The sequence below is a fragment of the Thermobia domestica genome, chromosome 2 (assembly GCF_964235325.1).
Source record: "Thermobia domestica chromosome 2, izTheDome1.hap1.1, whole genome shotgun sequence".
In the NCBI taxonomy this organism is placed as follows: domain Eukaryota; kingdom Metazoa; phylum Arthropoda; class Insecta; order Zygentoma; family Lepismatidae; genus Thermobia; species Thermobia domestica.
In genome coordinates, this window is record NC_137455.1 from 72,843,817 (window position 1) to 72,866,152 (window position 22,336).

At 35.6% G+C, this 22,336-nt stretch overlaps 1 protein-coding gene across 11 annotated transcripts in view; it reads right to left on the minus strand.

The window, feature by feature from the left end:
* Nucleotides 1-22,336, minus strand: part of l(2)k09022 (HEAT repeat containing 1 homolog l(2)k09022) — a 108,388-nt gene that overhangs the window by 17,702 nt on the left and 68,350 nt on the right. For all 11 annotated transcript variants that reach the window (XM_081741892.1, XM_081741872.1, XM_081741883.1 and 8 more), the window contains 7 exons: nucleotides 21,674-21,896; nucleotides 18,973-19,101; nucleotides 15,186-15,555; nucleotides 10,309-10,478; nucleotides 4,310-4,486; nucleotides 2,044-2,352; nucleotides 36-214 (listed from right to left, as the gene is read on the minus strand). In XM_081741892.1, the coding sequence (XP_081598018.1) occupies nucleotides 36-214; nucleotides 2,044-2,352; nucleotides 4,310-4,486; nucleotides 10,309-10,478; nucleotides 15,186-15,555; nucleotides 18,973-19,101; nucleotides 21,674-21,896 (1,557 nt within the window). The remainder of the gene's footprint in view (nucleotides 1-35; nucleotides 215-2,043; nucleotides 2,353-4,309; nucleotides 4,487-10,308; nucleotides 10,479-15,185; nucleotides 15,556-18,972; nucleotides 19,102-21,673; nucleotides 21,897-22,336) is intronic.

A 22,336-nucleotide genomic window follows, 5' to 3' on the forward strand; every position in this document is an offset into this window, starting at 1 on the left:
ATAAACTAATAAATAGAGATTACGACTTGTCTCACCTTAATAATTCCTTTTGCTTGTGGAGAAGTTTCAACAATGGCGGCATGAACTGAGAAAGCCCACTGATAGCGTGTGCCTTCAAGGTACTGCACAGTTCAGCCAAACACAGCACTAACGATGCAAGTACATTGTTTCGAGGGAGATCTGACGCCAGAAGATTTGAGACGGTAGTTAGAATCTAAAAAAATAATTTTATTAACAATTTAATACCATATCCACAAAAAGAAAGAAATTGATGTAAGAATCCCAACATTGTTAATTTGAGGACTAACAAGTTTAATGCACACATATAGTCACGTACAAAAAATCCGGGCATTTAAGTACTCTTACTCCCTGGAGGAACTGAATAGAGTAAATAATTTTTTTTTTTGTTTTTGTTTTTGTTTTTTGTTTAATGTTAGACCTTAAATATAATAATATCCTCCTAACTGAAACCTAGAACGTTTTCAAGAAGAATTGACCAGGATTATTTGAATCTGACCAACATTGACAAATTAAACAGCCATTGGTGATTAGTATTATTGCATATTTGTTCAAACTTTCATATCTGTGTTTAATACATTTTATAAGGGAATTCAAAGAGCAAGTGAAAGGTACAGTAATTTAGCATTGTCAAGATAGAATGTATGGACAATAAATATCTACAGAAGTTTGTCTACTTATTTTTTGTAAATATTTAGTTTAATTATGTAATTATACGATATTTATCACTTTTTGTAAATATTTTGTTTCCATTCATCCCATTCCCACGAAAAATATTACAATACTTAACAGAGGAAGTAAAAAGTTAAACAATTAATGGCACCAATAGCTAGAGTTAACAAGAGAAGTAAACTTAAGCATTTAACAGCAGCAATAGCTAGCATCTGGCTTGACGTAAAGTCATTATAATGGAACTGTAATAGACCAGTACGAAATATATAGCCATATAATGTATTATTATTACTGCAAGCAGAATTAGTTAAAATAAAGAAATACGAAATAACCGGATTTTACTGTACTGTGGGTCTCATTACGAAAACCTACATTTCGTACATATTTACGAAATCGTAGTAAAATCCTACTATACGAAAAGTGATCGGAAAGTAAGATTACAAAGCCTCAGTGAAACGTGTATATATTATTTCATACAGTCAATACAGACAACAGATAGTACATACTTTAGGTTATTTTTTGACATAGTTTCCATATCAGCTGAGGCGCTTGTCGCTTTGTGGGATGAGTTTGAAGATTTCTTCCTGGTAAAAATCATGTCCTTGCATGTCCAGCCATGTCGTCACGAAATGTTTTACCTTCTCGTCTGAAGCGAACTGACGGCCTCCTAGGTGCTGCTTCACCTACAGGAACAGGTGAAAATCACTTGGAGCGAGGTCCGTGTTGTAAGGAGGGTGGTCGATTTGTTAATGCTGTGTTGGATCGGCCACTATGCTCCTCGTCGGTGACGTTTTCTCTACCAGCCGCGAACTTTCCTGATCATTCTGCAACATGCTGACGAGACATTGCCGTTTTTCCGTAAACCTCTACCAGTTGCCGGTGAATTTCAGTCACGGTCACATGTTTCGCCCACAGAAATCGAATAACTGAGCGCACTTCCTCGCGAGATCAGTTTTCCAAACAAATCACCATTTGTGTTTACCTACAACTAGCGCCATAGGTGGCGGGTGGCTGAAACTCTGCAGCTGTCAATTACATGTATTAAAATTAGCGCACACTCCTCATTCATCTATAACAGACGAAACCCCGGAAATATTGGCCTTGTAACCTTAGTTTCTGATCCTCCCTCGTAGTATTGTCACTAAAGAATACGACTAATAATTATGTCTTTTACTTTCGTTAGGTGATTACCATGTACCCTTCGCTTAAAAAAAAAAAAAAAAAAAAAAAAAAAAAAAAAAAAAAAAAACATAATGCACGGTTTAGTTGACTATAGTGATTACACTAGCTACAGGGTGTGTAACTGCAGAAGAGAAGTCTAGCTAAACTAAATTCTAATAAGTATAAACTTACATTTTTGAAATACGTTGGATTTTCTGCTGCTAAATTACGTGCAAGTAACTTTACAGACAGTAATGCTGTTTGTTGGTTCAACTCCTCTTCTTCGTTCTGTGCTGTTGTCCCAATGGTTTGGATGACAGGAGTAAGGTCATCTAAAATCTCATATAAAGATGGTTTATCGTCCTCTTTAAAGAAGGATGGCTGATACTGCAATTTTGTGTTAATTATTTCTATTGCCTTACGACGTATTGCTGGAATTGGATTCTTTAAAAGAGCTTTCACCACTTTCAATAGCATGTCACTTGGTAGAAGATAATTCACCTAGAAAACAAAAAGTTTTACATTTCAAAGCAACTATAAATAAATAATCCATAAATGCACCTAGGTACATAGAATAAATACTGTACTTTAAAAAAAAGTAAAAAATAAAAGTCCTTGGCTTGAAGCCTCGACGGACTAAGTGCCAACCATCTATCTGCAATCACGGCATGTATGGTCAACACATTACATCTTATCGACGTTGTTACTTTTTTTTTTTTTTGGTCGGTTTCGCTTTTATTGAGGTAGCTTTCCCAATTGTCCTCACGACTTTGACTGAGCACCGCACTGCCAACGCAATTTGGTTTTCCTTATCCTTTGAAGTGTACATTGGATCCGAGAATTGTTTTATTTTGGCGATCTCAAGAAAACATGTTAAAGCTAGTACAATTGGAGTATTAATGAAAACTACACTCAACAACATAATAAAAAGTCAAGGTGTTCATTCGACAACTTTAATGCTATTCCCCATGCTTTTACTTCACCGTGGAAGGCAAATACGTCACATACGTGGCTAAAGCAGTTTAATTGAGGAAAAATCCAATTTGCCATATTTGATATATACAATGCATTACAGATTCAACACACTCTGGACGAGTGGCGGCTTTTCCAGCAAGAGACGGACAATGGCCCTGGCTTTTCCTTTGCTTTACATTTTTAAAGCAAGTTTTGCAGTTTTCTAACATGTATTTAAAATCAGAACAACTTAACAGAAACTTTTCTTTTACGATTTTGGCAAAGCACCAATAAACTTCCGAGAAAAAGTTCGTCCGCAAACAGTTAACATGTTGTATGCGCAAGGTGCCGATCGGTGTCCAGTGTTATGTTTTGTATGTGCGGCGGATGTCTGCCGGCATCCTTTCATGAACTTCGTCATACATACATATATTTGTTATGGGATTAATATATCCTTCTAAAGCAATATGAGAGTAATATGATTAATTAAAAAAATAGCACAGGAAGAGGGGTCTACGATTCAAGCATTAAGCAAACATGTTTAAACTGCAAAGCTTTTTCATGTTTTTAGAACAAGCATTTTCTCAACTGTTCCTCGTTTCTAATCAACCAAATGCTGGCTGCACTTCTATATATATATATACATACACAAAAAAAGTAATTTATTTTTAAAGCATTTTTATTTATTTAACCATAAGCAACGAAATCAATCTTTATAAACTTCTATTCACGAACCTCCGATGCTTGGGGTCCCTAGTTCGATCCCAGCTCGCGCCGTGTGGACTTTGTGGTGGACAAACACCGTGCTCGTGGGTTTCATCGGGTTTCCCCGTTTCCTCCCACTTTCTTCATTCCACCATTTCACTCATTTCTCACAATTACCGTCTCCTTTAGCCTGACTGGCATAACCGTGGGACGTAAAACTCAAAGATTTCATTTCATTTTTTCTATTCACGATAGTTTTAAAGATCTATTACATATAGTATGTAATAGATCGTTAAAAATAGAGCCAACAACCTTTTCGGCCAACAGGCAAGACTACATGATATGCGACATTGAATTTAAAATACAAACACCGTGTGAGTGGTTTTCCTCGGGGTTCTCCCGTTTCCTCCCACTTTCTTCATTCCACCATTTCATTCATTTTTCATTATCATCGTCTCCTTTAGCCCAGCCGGCATAACCATGGGACGTAAACCTCAAAAATTTCATTTCATTTCATTGAATTTATAATATGTACGAGAGATAACAAATATTTTCACCGGGAATAGATACATGAAAGGTGATAAAAAACAGCTTTTCTAGGCATATTTACCTTGTTTTGGGGGGAGCGGTGAGGAGTGAGGAAGAAAAATTATTCTAAGCTATTGAAAATCATATTCAAATAGAGCAATTCATTACCAACTGAAAACATGTACAAGGTAGAAGGAATTTCAGGTAGCAATCACATTTATATCATAAGACTTAATACTATTTGCTATGAATAATAAAAGAAAACTTGTACCTTCTCTAGAATCTCGTATGACAGATTCAATATTGCTTTCCAGTACTTTGCTGTTGGTTTTTCTGCACATTCATTTGCCTTTTGGGATATTTTCTTGATATACGAAAGATCAATTACAATTAACTTTTCTATCAAAGATTCCAGGTCCGTAGTAGCTTCATCTGCAAGGTCAGCAAGCTAAGAAAAGAAAGAAAAATGAAATAGATAACAGAACCTTCACAAAAACACCTTTAATTCTAACAACTATTACCGAATATCTTTTTAAACTCTACTTATTCGATGATACACTGACGGTTCTGTTCAGAGGAACTTTCTGAAAATTCGTATTCTTTTAGCTAACACAGAGTTGAGTTTGAGTTAACGTTCCGTTCAGCAGCGAGGCTATATGAAACATAGACCCACTGATTACCGTGGAATCCGAACGACATGAACTCCCACCAAGAATCGAACCTGGGTTTCCCACGCCAAAGGCGCGTACGCTAACCGCTTTGTCACGAATGAGCTCGGTTTAGCTAACACAGATATAAATCTAAATTATAATCTAAAATAAACAATTGTCTTTTGAAATCTTTCTCGTTGTTAAGCAACACGTCTGTAAATCAAATGCAATATCATTTTAGTGATATATTGGTGAGAATGTAATCAGGGTGGCCACTCATTTGGAATTTCAAAATTCCCTGACTTTTCCAGAAATTTTCCCGGTTTTCCAGAAAATTTCTAGAGAGATCTAAAATTGGTATATCATTGTTTTTCAAAGCTTAAACAGAAGCTACAAGTGAAATGCAATGTGGACTAGAGGATCATTATTAAAAAAAGAATCACAAAAAACACTAGCGAAGATAAATAGTCTAATTTTAATCACTTACTTGCCTAATTTTCAATTCTCCTGTGTGTTTCCACTCCACTGTAACCAACTGCTGCACAGAACGAGAAGAGGAATGTCTATCCCTATCGCTTTCCAACCTTAAGCTTAATACTAGTCACAAAAGTACACACACTTACAGTCCACTACTAAAACACAAATTACTGGAACGAACACTACTTTACTGAAATGTTTTAAAACCTCAAATCACAGATTTGCAGTTCACTAAAATCAAACTGAAGTTAAGACCACATCCACTTAAATGTTTTAAGACCTCAAACCAATAATCTCATCATCATTTGCAGATAGTTTCTCCTTGACATCATTCAACAACTTCATTTTCTTCGCCTCGAGTTCAATAACTTTATCCTTAATGGCATTTCTCTTCTGTTTCTTCTCTTCCTCTTCTTGATTCCTCAAAGACTCAACATATAATCCATGAGCATTGCGGGCAGCATGGACAACCCTCTTTGTAATTGGAAACTTATCAATACCACCCACAGCTGAAATTTTATCATGTACCTGCCTGAGTGCAATTAGACTCAACTCACTTTGATTTTCAATTAAACATTCTTTGTTGATTGAAAATCCCCTCTCCACACTAGCATTTCCATGAGATAAAATGAGGAGAAATTTCACAAAATCAGTCATATGTATTGAGCATGCGCCTAAATGCAGCATCTCCATCCAATGGTCATCTAATCTCTTACTTTTCCTGTCATAATTTCTCATTACTTCCAATACAAGAGGATTTTTAGCAAAAACTTTGAATTCACCTTGGATTTCATCAGCTAATGTTCCTGAAATCCAATTTTTGGATACTACAATTTCTAGGCAATTGGACAATCTCTTTGCAGCTACAGTGTCATCCATAACAAACACACTTGGATCCAGGAAAGAAATTGCTCTTGTCAGGTTGAATTTTAGAGGTGACCTGTCCATTATTTTCAGTATGAATTTCTGACATCCTGCGCGAGTGTTGTCGAAATTCAAGAGTCTGTCTATCCCATACGATATTGGTTTTTCGTATAGCATCCTTTGATGTGTACCCAATGTTTACAAACTTGGCTGGCTTTAAGTTTTCGCTATTATTGAAATCAATCTTAACCAATGGCCGGCCTTCCAAAACACTATCTTTCACAAAACGACCTGCAACAGACAATACTATGGCCTGAAGCGAGTTGTAAAGGAAAGAAGCTAATGAAGCTTCTCCCTGAAATTCACGCAGGAAAGGTTCAACAGTTTTTGCTAATGTTGTGAAAAAGCCAAGTTTTGCACCAAGCAGGTTATCATTTGTGAAATATCTTACAGTATCAAAGCTTTTGCACTGTGGTACTTTCTTCTCATCAACAGCCCACTGTACGTAGTTCTTTACGTTCAGTAATATTTCCATCGCCCGGCAAGCAACGTCTGAATTTTCTGTCCATCTAATGCTGCAAAATTTTTTCGGAAACACAGAAGACCCTGTGCATCTTATGTAATCTGCACGAGGAGCTGGAACGTCTTTGAATAAATTATAAGACGCCCTTAGGAATTCTTTTAATTTCCAACCTGTTGCTTGCATGGCAGCTTTAAAAGCACAATTCATAGTATGCAGCCCACAACTTCCAATATCAAGAAGAATTGGATCTGAAGGTGAACTTGCAAGATCTTTCTGCAGGTTACTTAAAAATTTGAAGTTAACATGTGGGCCATCCATCGAAACTTGAACAATTTTCTTGAGGTCCAAACCTAAGATACCATTCTTGAAACTAACTTGAATGTCTGCTGACGTTGAAAGTCCGAGGAAGACTGAATTTAAATATCTTGCTGACACGTGGTTTCTTTCATTGTCCCAAAATTGAATCGTAAGAATCGTTTAGATCTTTCACAGGCCTACATGTAAGAATAGTAAGGCCTACCTACATCTTTATTGCAAACAGTGTATCACAAAAATTCAGTAGGCACACCCCCATGGCTCTATAAAGTTACGTGTTTTCATTACTAACAATTCAAAGTACTCACAAAGCTGAACACAAACAAAAAATAAATAATAAATAAATAAATAAATAAATTAAAATAAAAGATAAATAAAAATATATATATTTATAACTTCGCTGTTGTCACAAGCCACACGACGTGTTATCCCCCTCTCACACGCAAACATAAAGCAGCACAATCGTGATTCGTATGTATTCTGAAATAACTCTTAAGGCTTCATATATTTTTTAATAACTGCATATGCATAATCTATCTTTACTTACCTCCTTAATCCTCAACCTCTTAAATCCAGCTGCCGGATCACAAGGTCCAAAATACACGCGTAGCACGTTTAAATACCACACAATTTCACACAAGCACACATCGATGCGGCGTAGCTAACGTACATTATATATATACTGAACCGGATGGTTAGCGCGTGTGCGTACGATGCACGTAGTCCCGGGTTCGATTTCTTGTGGACACTCAAAAGTTTTGGTGTTGGCCCAGAGAGTATGGAGAGGCCAATTATGGAGCTACCTGTATTAAGAAGTAGCGGACTTCGGTCTAGAAAGCCGGCATTAACAACTTTAGGTAGGCCGGGTCCCAAAGGTTTTGTCGTGCCAGCAGTGGCGTGCGTTGGTTATACAATCGGGGAACAGGTCGACATAGATGGGAAATATTGTGTAACAAAACAACGGAACTGAAGTAAATGAGCACTATTATAAAATGTGCTTTTAAGAAATCAGAAAGTTTTGTTTGTAGCTGATTTTTTTTTTTTTTTTTTTTTTTAGAACAGTAGTACATGCAGTAGCGGAATTGGGTATAAAAACTAGGGGGAGGGGAATGCCATTACTTCAAATTGGTGGTCAAAAGGTCAAATATTTGTAAAAAAGCATCGCCAATTAATCGTGTGTCGCAAAACGTACTGCCGCCACTGAGTACAAATGTATGTGGAATCCACACAGTTTTTGATTCCACATAGAAATACACGCATTAACCAAAATTCCACACATTTTGTGGAATTCGACACACAATCGGAACTCTTCCGGCAGAAATACCCAACTATCGTTCAGCCTTTATATTAATCACGTGACTACCAAAACGGGATGCAGGGGCGCAGCCCCGAGCGAATTCTGGAAATCAAGCAGCCATCGAACTAAACAAGTGTGTTAATTACAAAATGGTCCCGATTTCGCTCCAGCTCAATTCATGGGCAGCACTAAATGACAAAAGAATATGAAGAAAGTATGCGCAGCCCAAACCAGCAGAGCTAGATAAACGAAACCTGGAACGAAGGAGAAATCTGGGGGCAAAGCCCCCAGTGACCAAAGCTATTTTGTATATAAATAAACCGGCTAAATGGCTAGGAATACAGCAGAACGTAAATTTTCCCCCGAGTAAAAATTCCGGTTTTTCATCAAAATTCCCTGACTTTTCCAGAATTAAAAAATTCCCTGACTTTTCCAGGTTTTCCAGGTGAGTGGCCACCCTGGTAATACATTGAAATAATTATTATAGATTTAAAAAAAAAATGGAAACTTTTCTTCTTTAACGTTGAAAGAAATACGAAGATATGTTGTGGCATTAGACGAATACTTGTAGCAGATTCACTGCAATCATTATGGATTCATCATCACTTTAGCAAAAATACTGAACTTTTAATTCTAAGATTTGAAAGAGGAAGAATCGTTAGAGCAATAATATACTTTTCGCAAACCCATTTCTATATAACCTTGGCTTAGTAGAAAATTCGAACTAAACACATATTCTGCGTATAATGGTAAAACAACTATACGAGGTGTGTTCAAAAAGTATCGAACCTTTGTTTAGCAGAAAAAAACATTTATTGATTTGGAAATCCAAAATACTAATCCCCTTCAAAGTAGTCTCCTTGGTAATGCACAAACTTCTCTCAACGCTCCAGCCATTGTTGAAAACACTTCTGTATACAGTTTTTGGAATGGTGAGCAACCGTGCTGTCGCAGGTCTTCTCTTGACTCAAGTTGTGTCCCTTTTAGTGGCATTTTCAGCTTGAGAAATAACCAAAAGTCACACGGAGCAATGTCAGGCGAGTAGGCAGCCTGACGACACACAGGAATGTTGTTTGGCGATGAAAGCCTGAATCAAGTTTCGCGGACACTCTCCTCATGCCCAAATTCTCGTTCAAAATTCAATGTACCAATCCGATTGAATGGTTTCCGCTTGGACATCGCCAAGCTTTTGGCAATATCACTGCTCAAGTTTTTCTGTTATTTTACAAAAAATTGAAATTTGATGACCGCTCACTACACGTCTTCACTCGTTGGCCGACTGCCAGCAACTGACACTTTCTGTGGGCGGGGAAAAACTCAACTTCGCATGAGTGTCCTCTCTACATCTACACTGAAGACAGTCTCCCGCGCTTCATTGGTTTACAAGAAAAAAATAAGGTTCGATACTTTAGGGACATGAAAATAAGAAAAATGGGCACCCATGTGGAAGTGGTAGGTCAAAGAAATTCAAGTGTGCCTGAACAATCCTATCCGAAGCAACCGAGTTGAGAAAGGATCAAGATAAAAACATTTATAAGAAGAACAGCCACTCATTTTGATTTTGAAAATCTTCTACTCAATCCGTAGAATTTTATAACACAACTGGTATTTTATTTTTCTCTCGCTCTCTTAGTTTAACTGTACTGGTAATTTTCAAGTTGATCTTGAAGCTTTGCTGGCGTCTACTATTAATCCAATGTTCTCGGGATTGCTGCCAGAGTGAGTGTTGCTGTGCTGAGCTTTCGTTACCATACAGCGGCAACATCTTCAGAGCTATGTGATGTTGCCGCTGTATGGTAACGAAAGCTCAGCACAGCAACACTCACTCTGGCAGCAATCCCGAGAACATTGGATTAATTTTCAAGTTAGTCAACAGATTTTAATTACACTTAGTTCTAATTCTTGTACAGGTTTGCACATGCCAATTCTTCCCTGCAACATGGATCAAATTACTTTCAGCATAGCCACTGTTACTTGTAATAAAGTAATTCCACAACTACAAAGCTTAGTATTACTAAATATCTAGGTGTCATCACAAGACTGTTTTTTCCAATTGATTTTGCTTATATTTATTTGCTAAACATCTTACGTTTTGTTACATTGATTTTAGTACTTATCCAATCTGGTTGAAAACTGTGACTTACCTGAGTAACAAATCCCGTTGACGAAAGAGTGACAGAAACAAATGATATTAATGTATATACAAAATGTCGCAACTGCTTTTCAGTATGTCTTTCGACATCAAATATGAACGATGTTTCATTGCTCTTTGTTTGTAATCCTAGGCCACCTAAGGAACGTGAAGAATTTATGTCTGAAAAATACATGTACAGTCTATTATTACTACTAAACATAAATTGCATTGTTAATAGACACAGGTAATATTAATATACATACAAAATATCGTAGCTGCTTCTCAGGTTGTCTTTCGACATTAAATGCGAGAGATGTTTCAGTAATCTTTGTTTGTAGTCCTATGTCATTAACGAATGCGAAAAATTTACAACTTCTGAAAAATATATTATTTATATTCTGATATTAAAATACTCCAATTCAGACATTAATAAAAAGAAAAGGTAAAAACTACCTTAATATTGTCATAATTACTATTCAAGAAAGCTTTACAACCTATATGAAACAGAGTTATTACTATATTCACCTTATGCACTTTGCTTTCATGAGCAAGTAAAATTTATAAAACGGAACATGGTTGAAAGATTGTGGAGAAATACTTGTATTCTATTTTACTAATGTCTCTTTACAACTATGAAGCAATAGCTCTTTTGATTTTTCCGAAATGTATCTTTCGAAGGGTTCAGAAACGTTTACTTCCATGTTATTTCTAGTTTTGTTAATCATTATCATTATCATTGTTTATTCATCCATGTCGTACATTATTGGTCAGAGACCAGTACATAGGACTTGTCAAATAATAATAAGACATTTCAATATAATTGATTTACATTATTTTACAAACTATCACCCAAGTATTCATTAATATGATAATACATTTTGTTACACAAAAAATTAAATAGTTCATTTTTGAAATTTCGTATGTTTTTGATATCCTTCAAATAACTTGGGAGCTTATTAAACAGCTTAGCGGACATAGGAAGAACACTTCTTTTGGTGCACGTATAGTTTTGGTATGCTGTGAATATGTTATTCTTTTGTTGTGTGTTGTATGAATGTACATCGTCAACATGAAGAAAACTACTTTCATTTCTCTTTACATATATGATACTTTTATATATGTACAGACAAGGCACTATTAAAATTTTATTTGACTGAAAGATCCTTTTGCATGAGGACCTTGGTGATAGATTAAAAATAGATCTTATTGCCTTTTTCTGTAGACGAAATTCAACACTGGAATGGGAGGCTCCCCAGAAAATTATTCCGTAATTTAACAATGATTGAAACTTACCATAGTACAATAACAGCAAAGTTTCTTTTGACACTGAACCACGTAGTCTATAAATGACAAAACAGATACGGCTTAATTTGCTGTTTAGCTCAGTAATATGTGCATCCCATGTAAGCCTATTGCTTATTGTTACACCTAAAAATTTAGTGGATTTTGAATAGTCTACATCAGTTGAATTTATCACAATGGGTGGTACTGTTCGAGGTGTACATGAGTAATGAAAATTTAGTGCTTTTGTTTTCTTTGCATTTATCAGCAGTTGATTCTGAGATGTCCATTTTATCAAACGTTCCACAGTTTGTTTTAATTTACTTTCTAGTTCAACTGTATTGTCCACTGTTACAAGGACATTTACATCGTCAACATATAGTACAATATGTTGGGAATACATATATTGAACAAGATCATTTATGTAAAATAAAAAAAGAATTGGCCCAAGAATTGAGCCTTGAGGAACACCAGCAGAGATAGTAGCAGTTGTGGATGAAAATGTGACTTGCTTATTGTTAATTATTTTTTGTATTTTTACTACTTGTTTTCTGTTTGTCAGGTACGAGCGAAACCATTCATGTACTACACCCCTAATACCATATTTCTGGAGTTTTGCCAGTAGAAGAGAATGTTGAACACTGTCGAATGCCTTGGAGAAATCAACAAATAAACCTACTGCATATTTTCCCTTATCAAGTACTGTAGAAACCTCTTTAATAAAGTTAAACAACGCTGTATCAATTGATTTGTTTTTTTGGAAACCATGTTGAGAAGACGAGATTAGGTTATGGCAGGATATAAAATTTCTCAAGCGCGATAACATTAGTGATTCAAAAATCTTCGAGAAAACAGACAAAATAGAAACAGGCCTATAGTTTTGAACATCATAAGTATTTCCTTTTTTGTGCAAAGGTATAACTTTTGCAGTCTTCAATCTGTCGGGGAAAACGCCTGATTCAAATGATACATTTACAAGAAATAATACATTCACCTCACTCACTTATTGTGTGCTGGATCTCCCTTATGTTTATGGGTAAACCTGATTAGAAGTTTTTTTTTTTTTTTTTTTTTTTTTTTTTTTTTTTTTTTTTTTAATTCTCAGACCTATATATTTTTCTCACATTGGCAACATATTTCATACCTACCATGATAAGATGAATTTACTACCCCTATTTTATTTAATGTGTTGGGCTAAACGCTATTTTATCTACGATTTCGAAGAAGAAATATTATATAAAGTGTCATGAATAATTTCGATTTGTAAATGTTTTATTTTGCTGCCGCTAGAGGTAAAGGTTTTATTAATACGTTGTAATTCGGTTGCTATGGTAACAGGTCTCGTTATTAAGGTTTTGTTTATAAATAAGTATAATATAATTCAGAAAGACGCCATATAATTTAGAAGTGTGTGGAATTGCTGAGAAGCAATTATCTATTATTTGGAAATATAGTGCTCTTAAGTGATTAAAATAGTGTCTTAATCATTTGAATTATCATCGTAGTAAATAGTAACAAGTTCTAATATGTATATACTATGATAAATCTCCATTTAAAATAAGAAAAAAAAATATTCGAACTAATGTAAGGTTATAATCCAAAGAACACCGAAATCGGTGAAATAACACTTATGATTGGTCTCCTCCTTTAAAAAAAAAAAAAAATCTTCGAAGGTCAGAGAGAGATGATTTGAAATTTTAAGATAGAAAAAAAGAAAGAAATATAATTAAAAGACAGAAAAAGGGAAAAGGTCCTGATTCAAATGAGTCCAGTATACACGAGGACACCAACCAATTTCAGAACATCTCTTATTAATATTCACTTGAACCAATTTTGATATACGTCTATTATTCATACGTCTTGATATTTATAAGACAATAACATACGTATTAGTCCAAGTGCGTATTTGTAATCAAACATCAGTTTAATTTCTTAAGTTGTTTGTCTTTTACTAGCAATTTTTAAAAATAATTCTTTCATTTTCATCAACTATTTTCTCATAATACTGCGTTTACACCCATTGTTCTCCACTATGAAGGAATGACAAAGCGCAATATACACCAGGGTGAGGGGAAAAGGAGCACACTAGTTTAGTGATAGAACGCTCACTTCTGGTTTGAAGGGTCCTTGTTTGATTCTCGGCCACGCGAGTTTGGACAATATCATATCCAAGGATTCTCCAATTTTTTCCCTAAATTTTCATTCTACCAATTATTTCATAATTCGCTTTCATAAATTCATTTTTTCTTTAGCCAAAAACGTCTCCATAGTCGTAGGACGTAGAACTGGAAATTTTATTTTACTAAAGAGAAGGAACACGCAGGGCTTCGAAAAAGATAAATTTGAAGTCAGGTTTTCCAGAAGACAGCTAAACTATAGAAATTTCTCACAAAAGAACACTTTTGTAACTAATTCGATTCTTTTTCATACGAAATTTCTTTATGTATAATATGCAAGGCCGGATTAACGCACACTGGCGTTTTACGTTATACTTCAGGAATCGCTCCTCTCACCTCTTCCTCCAAAAATAAACACTTTGAATTTCAAGTATATTTCTACTTGCCGAATTCGAATTTGCCTGTTGTTGCTTTACCCATTTTGTTTTAGTATGATGAAAATTTTGTATTTTGATCGAGCTTTAAGACTTTTATTGTAAGTTAGAACGACTAAATTGTCTTTGATAATGAATCCAGCGTCACTCAGTTAAACATACACGTTTATACGGCAGGATTACTCGAAAAGGGAAAGCATTTTATAAGCAATAATTCAGAAACGTTCACATTGGAAATTTTTAGTATAATAATTAATTTATTACGTAATATATATGGGGGAGGGAGCTAAAGATTTTGCCCCTAGGTTGAATGACGCTCTAAGCTCCAGCTTACTAAGCCTTGGCACTATCCGGGTCTGATAACATGTTAGAACTTAAATCCAATACTCAGTACTGACGTTTTTGACTTCGATTATAATTATCCTAGCATTAGTTCTTTGCAAACACTTTCCACTGTACTGTGTAAGAATCAAAGATCTTCCTTTTAAGAAAAAACTGTCGGGTCAGATTCGGTTGTATCATCGGGACATAATATGTTGAAAGATCTTGGAGATTTCGTAGCAACAGGGTTCGAGCTGACTCTACAGGGTCACGTTTCTCACGAAATCAAAACGTATTCTTCGGGAAATTATTACATTGTAAAATTTCAAGGAAACTACTAGTCCTTATTTAGCACCGAGGCTATATCAGATGTGGGCTTACAATTTACTTCAAAATGGAATGAGCTCTCGTTCGGAGTCAAATCTAGGTCTGCTGCACCAAGGACAAAAACAATAATCTAGTTACAAAAAAGCTGCAATAAGGGTTCGAGTAACTAGCCTAGACAGAGGATTGTGCTTTCCAAATCTTATCTCAACCGTATTGAACTCACAAGATAGTGCTTTCTACCACTAAATAATCCTATCTTATGCTATAACTACAACTGTCGAAATAATCATGAACTCTAAATGTGTAATAGTTTACAGTTAACATTGAGAAAATTAAAGTATTATTTATAAAAAGAAATTAATGCAGCATCAAAAGGAAATATGCTAATAAACAAGAATTGGGACTACCTTTCTCAAGAGGTAACATGTTGATATAGTCCATTACTTTGAGCAAGTTCTTCAACACTGTACTGGGAGAAAATTGATTTATCAACTGCAGAGCAAATTCTAATTTCTTTGGCATTTGTCCTTTCTCAGCTACGATGTTTCCTTCTGTTCTCTCTTCTGTTCCTTTCACTACATGGCTCTCACACACCAAACAAATGAACAACCACAGAAACAATTCTGCATCTAACGTCAACATTAGTTTATGGAACAGCAGCAGCCTTCGATGCTCAGGGACATGAAGCAGAACGTCCACAAATACGCGCACTATCATAGCTACAACATCCTCTAGCTCCTGATTCATAGCGCTCGATAATAAACCGCTATGACTCGCCTGAAAATGCAAAGAGAACCAGTAAAATATTTATTAATTTAATGCTGTCATAAAATTTTATGCACTATTTTTCAAGATGTTCAAAAATATTTGCAATGTTTACTGAAATAGATTTAACAAATTACCTTTAAACTTAGCCTCAATAAAACAAAATATATACTTATTTATATATAAATAAATATACTTACATTATCAAAAAGTCTGAGCACACTACTAATTTTTCAGAATTTTCCCAAAAAACACTGATCATACAAAACCCTGTTTATTGACCTTGTTCTCCAAATTGAACATTATTCATATAAGAAATTAATTAATTAATTAATTTAAAAGAAACATGGTCCTGTTTACACTGAAACTAATTTATTAAGGAAAACTGCGTTTATTAAAATGCCGACCACTAGTCTTTAAAGAAGTTTTACAAATTCCAGAAATTCGTTCAATCAATAAAGGTAAAAGACTAAATAGCTTTTAAGTATATTCTCTTCTCCCACAAAAAATAGCTCAACAACAAACAAAATTTGTGATTTTATAACACTTAACTAGCCTTTGGCTAGCTGGAGCTTGACCCTCGCATTTGCTCAGCCTACGACCTCACATCTCTTATGTATCTGCTTTTGTATCAAAAGTGAATTTCGTGCATTTGCTCTTAATATTTCCTGAATTTGGCCAGCTGGGAGCTTTGCCCTCAGATCCCCGCGTTTGGTCGGTCTACGGTCTCGCACCTCTTAAACCCACAATACTACAGAATTTCAAGCTTCTTTTCGCATTTCAACTACCGTCAAACGGGACAACACTGATACACTTTTTGTGTAAAAAGGTATGTAACTTCAAAACGATTACAGCTGGAATTGTAAAGAAAATTATGTTATGTACATCCTTCCTAGATTTTCACTTTAATACAAAAATGGGATTGATTAGTGTTAACACATTCCAGAAATAATAATAATTAGTACTGTATCAGCATTGCCCCGACCTCGGGGCAATGCTGATACAGTCAGTTGAATTGTCATTATCTTGACGTAGGTGTCTGTTAGTGGGGCAATGCCGATACAGCAGAAACGTGCTCTTTTAGCTAATTCTGTAGATATGTAACATGACATACTTCCGGCAGATTTTGTCCATTTACACACAGGTCACATGAAAAATGGAAGTTGTGCCAGACTGGTGAACTGGATAACAAAACAGTATAACTGACCCAAAATACTTTCAGCATAAGGCCTTAATGTACCAAGGAACATCACAATTCTCCAAAAAAATAAAACCTGACAAAAATTATACATTCCAAAAAAACATTGAAAATGAACACTGAAAAACAAATAAAATTAAATACAATTACTCTGCTTCTGTGAATGCAGTAATGCATATTAATGAACTTTTGCTGCTGATTTGTTGTGTACAATACGTGTACCATATCAGAAAACATACAGTTCTCACAGTAAGTGAAAGAAGCAGCATATTACTCGTGCTTCTCTCTCTCTCTCTCTCTCTCTCACACACACACACACACACAAAAAAAAAAAAAAAAAAAGATAAATGAAACAAAATAAACAGATTTGCGACAAAAACATGGGGCTACCTATCAAAAATAATCTCATGAATATCTATTTACTGTACTGTACATTCAGACCCTCAAGTACAACTGAAGAAGACATAGTAGTGCCCCTTCTGCCTAGCACAGGCTAAGGCAACAGCAGAACCACATCATCAGCGCAAACACTATCCACATCCTCTTGTTCTGGCCAGTAAAATATAGTGCCATTCATATTTTTGCGAAGAAATCTGACATTATAAATTGAATTATTTGGTCAACAAAATGCTTCACTGATTTCTTTCTTAGATATTTAACCAATAACCACTGTCCAACTTTAATTGCAGTACGATTTTTATGTTCTTCATATCAAATATCAATAAATACCATTGTCTATGTACATCGTTTTGTTCTTTCTTGTTCACCTCAACCATAGGTTGGTGGGCAACATGGACATTTTAAAACTTTTCTCTCGCTTGGGAGAGCTGTTTTATACTTTGATAAGGCCTCTTCTTTGTAACTGCAGCTAGATATTCTATCCTTGGTCTTCCTCTTCCTGGTTTTCCTTCTGCCTTTCTCTCTATCAGCACAGTGATCCAATCGGAATGTCGAATAAAATGACCAAGCATGCTGTTTCACCTTTTTCCTATTATCTTCATGATCTGTCGTCCTTCATTTGCTTCCTTTAGTATGTCTTTAGTCCTTTTTCTTTCGGTCCATGATATGCGCATCATTCTGCGTCAACACCACATTTCAAATGCTTCCAGCTAGGAAAATTTCAGCATTGCCCCATTCCGATAACATTTTGCCCCTTTCTGAATAAGGTCACTTTTAGGCAATACATCATGGGTGACCTCTACAATAATAGTTGCAGTTAGCGACACTGATACATTTCCTACAATAATCTGCCTGGAAAATATTTCCAAATTTCATTTGTCAAAAAGTATAGACCTCTTAAATTGACCCACGAAAAATGGCGAATATAGGCCCTGTACAAAACACTTTGTTTTGCAAATTGGGGCTAAAAATACACAATGTAAGACCTGTATTACCTTCTCATACATCTGCAGAACTGATGTACATTTTTAATTTACAGATTTATTGCATATTTTACACTCAGGGTAAAAACGAAAACTTTTTTCCTTTTTGTTCAAGTTTACCCCGTATTCAGCATTGCCCCGGTCGACGGTACCTAAAAGTTAAGATTTTGTATCTCAAGGAAACGCCCATTTAAATAACATGGAGGTTTTTCATTTCCCCTTTAGGCCTCTCCAAAATTTAAAAATATTCATTTTTGGCAATTTTCTTGTGGGTTAGTCCCGAAAAGCTACAATAATGCCAAATTTGATCATTGTAGCACTACAGGAAGTATCCAATAATTTTGGGGTGTAGAGGATGTTCCATATAAATAATATGGGGAAGATTTTTCAGTTCCCCATAAAACCACTCTAAAGTTGGGTTTTGTTTTTATTTTTAGTGATTTTATTAAATAATCCTATAGAAAACATACAAGCATACTGAACTTTAAGTTTTTATTCCAATTCCAAACACCTAAAACACGCGATTACAGGTTAAGAAAAGCCTATTTAAATAACATGGGGAATTTCTTCATTTCCCTTTAGATCCCCTTAAAAATTAAAAATATTTGCTTTTGGCAATTTTCCTGTCGGTTAGTCCCGAAAAGCTACAATCATGCCAAATTTCAACTTTCACGTCATCCGGAAGTACCAGTCATTTTATAACAGTGAGTTCATGTAGTTTTATATATAGTCAGGATTTCATTAAAATCGCACCTGCATCAAATATTGAGTGGGACAAATCGGTTGCTTCTTTTATTTACTATACAATTTTAGGAACTGGCGGCTCACTTAAGACTAAATTTTACTTACCTGAACCAAAATAGGGATAATCGTTTCTATTATTTTGCCTATGACTTGGAAGCTATACGCATCGTCTTGACGTAGAACAGACGAACCCATGAAGGTAAAAATTGCCATAATATTATGAAGAACCTGTTCCTGAAAATTCAATTTAGAAAAAAAGGTTTAAATATTCTGACAATAAGAGGGTTACAAATAAAATTCTTTCACTAATACTAATTTCAGAAATGCTCAAAAATATTCTTAATTTGAACCTGCTTCACTTTGAAAGTCCAGTAAACTAACTTTATTAAGTGTCAGTATCTATTTACAATAAAAGCTTGCAAAACTTCAATTTGCACTTTACCAATGTATTATTATAGCATTAGGATTTATGGAGAAAAAATACAGCAGCGACAGAAACATTATTAAAACACTAATTAGACACCTTGGCACGGGAGACCCGGGTACGACTCCCGGTGGAGCTCATGTATTTCAGATCCCAAGTTAAGATGTAGTGCATGTCTCATATAGCCTTGCTAAAGGGACGCTAAACTCAAATCAAACCTGGGGGTCGCGGTGGATCAGCGTCAGAGCGTCAACTCCAGCGCGTGGAGTCCCTGGTTCGATCGTAGCTTCCGCCAAGTGGGCTTTGTGATGAAGAAACACTCTGTGTGGATTTTTCTGGGATCCTTTCGTTTTCTCCCATTTTCGTCACTCCATCATTATCCAATCATTAACTATAATCATCATCATCATCATAGGTATTCTGCCTTTATTGGCAGGTCACTTGCCGCAGCTGAGAAGCTTCCATGCTCCACGGTCCTTCGCTAACTTCTTCGTCTTCGCGTATGATCTTTCTGTTTTTATATCATCCATTAATTATAGCCTCCTTCGCCCCCTCCCTCTCTTTCCCGCCACCATACCCTCTAGGACGTCCTTCATGATACAATCTCTTCTTAGGCAATGTCCCAACCAGTTTCTCTTCCTCTTCTTAATAATATCTAAAAGTGTTCTTTTCTCACCCACCATTTCTAACACTCTCTCATTCGTTTTCCGCTCGACCCAACTAATTCTTTCCATTCTTCTCCACACCCACATTTCGAAGGCTTCCAGTCGATTTTTATCACCTTTACGTAATGTCCACGTTTCCGCCCCATACAGTACAACACTCCACATGGAGCATTTTATGAGTCTTTTTCTCAACTCTTTATTCAAGGTCCCACAAAACAAACTTTTCTTCCTCCTAAAGGCTTCTTCCCTATCCTTGCTTTTATTTCACGTTCGCACTTCATGTTATTACTAAGAATACTACCCAGATACCGAAAACTATTCACTTGTTCTATTTTCTCCCTTCCTACTTTTATATTTGACACAGACCCCTTTCGTTCCAATCACCATGGCTTTTGTCTTTCTAACATTTTTTTCATCCCATATTCTTCCAAGCCCTTTCTCATTTTTTCTAACATTTTATTGATTTTCTTTTCAGATTCTGCAACAAGCGCCATATCGTCTGCAAATCTTATGCATCTAATCATTCTATCTCCTACCGAAATACCATCATCATTATGTAAACTCTTTTTCACTATCTCTTCTAGATAGGCATTAAATAGTGTTGGCGAGAGGCAGCATCCTTGTCCAACTCCCCTTCCAATTGCACTCTCTTCCGTTAGTTCTTCCCCTATCCTAATACTTACTTGTTGGTTCATGTATAAGTTTCTTATGAGTCTTCTATCTTTCCATTCCAACCCTATCTTCGTTAGAACTCCCAACAACAATTCCCAATTCACGCGGTCAAAAGCCTTTTCTAGATCAATAAATATAATATACACCTCTTTCCCATTTTCAAACTCATAAATCTTTCACCGATCGCCCTTAATAATCCAATTGCATCTCTTGTGCCCTTGCCTCTTCTGAACCCGAACTGCTCCTCCTCAACTTCTTTATTTGTTCTTTCATATAACCTTCTGTTCAGTATTCGGAGCAGAATTTTAGCTGCATGAGATATGAGACTAATAGTTCTATAATCCTCACATCTCTTTGGGTTCGATTTCTTAGCCATCGGTATCATGATCGTTTTCAGAAAGTCTTTTGGCTATTCTCCTGTTTCATATTTCATTGCATAGTCGGAACAATTCTTTCTTTCCCTTGTCTCCTATATTTTTAATGAATTCGATTGATATGTTATCTATTCCGGTTGCCTTTCCATTCCTAATCTCGGATATAGCATTTTCAAACTCATCCCTAAGAATACTAAATCCTTTATCATCCTCGCCTACTTCATTTTCTACTTCAACATTTAGGCTACACGGTCTATCCCTACTCTCATATAAGTCTTCAATGAATTCTTTCCACCTTCCTATGACCTCATTTCTCTCGCTGACTACCTTCCCATTCTTATTTTCTACTGCCACCATAATACCCCCTTGTTTCCTCCGAAATTCCATAATTTCACCTCCTTGTACATTTCCTCATATTTCCCAACTCTTTCTAATTCTTATATATATTAATATGAAGTTAACTATAAATATGAAGTTAATAATTTTATGGACCGTTGAAGGAGCAGAGAAATAGCTAAGTACTTTTAAACAACAAAATGAGATTCTGACCAAAGATCGTTTTATCAATGAAAAAAATATATTTCTAGAACATCATTCAAGGTTTGACTATACCTTTTCCTTTCTTTCTGTTTCTCTAGGTAAGTACTCTACATAATTTCATAATAACTTACGGGTATTATTTCTGCTGCTTTTGCCAGTAGTAGCAATGCATGATGGTGCGTTTGAGGATTTTGCGATACTCGAATGCATTGCACAACCAACTCCACGCTAAACTTGCTTTCGTTAACAATCTGTGTATCTTCTATCGAAATTTTGTTACAACATTGCAGCAGGCACGACAAGATGAGCTGTTTCACATATTCCACAGCCGTCTGTTCATCAAACTGAAGGCATCTAGAGATATTAAATTTAGCAGTTAGTATTAACATTATTGTACAATATCACAATATTGAGAGCGGTGATTATATTCAATGAGAAAAAGCAGAAACGCTATTACTCACCGCAAGAAATATGTAGCAAGAAATATATAGAATTTTCTTCTACATGCAACAGGTAGCGCTTTCGGAAGATGCAACTTCCTTCATCAGCCTGTGGTAGACTTCAAAAAGGATAAAAAACATGAAGGATGGTTAAAAGATCAGGATATGTAAAAAAAAAAAAAAAAAAAAATCTTCTGTTAAACACTAAAACACACGGGAATAGGAACTCACTGACATTGTACACTGCTGTTCACTGTTTTCTGTGCTTGCTTTCCAAATGGTGGAAGTATGTAGTGAAAAGATTACTCCAAATAAAATTTATTTCTACTCTATCCAGGTTAAGTGAAGATCTTT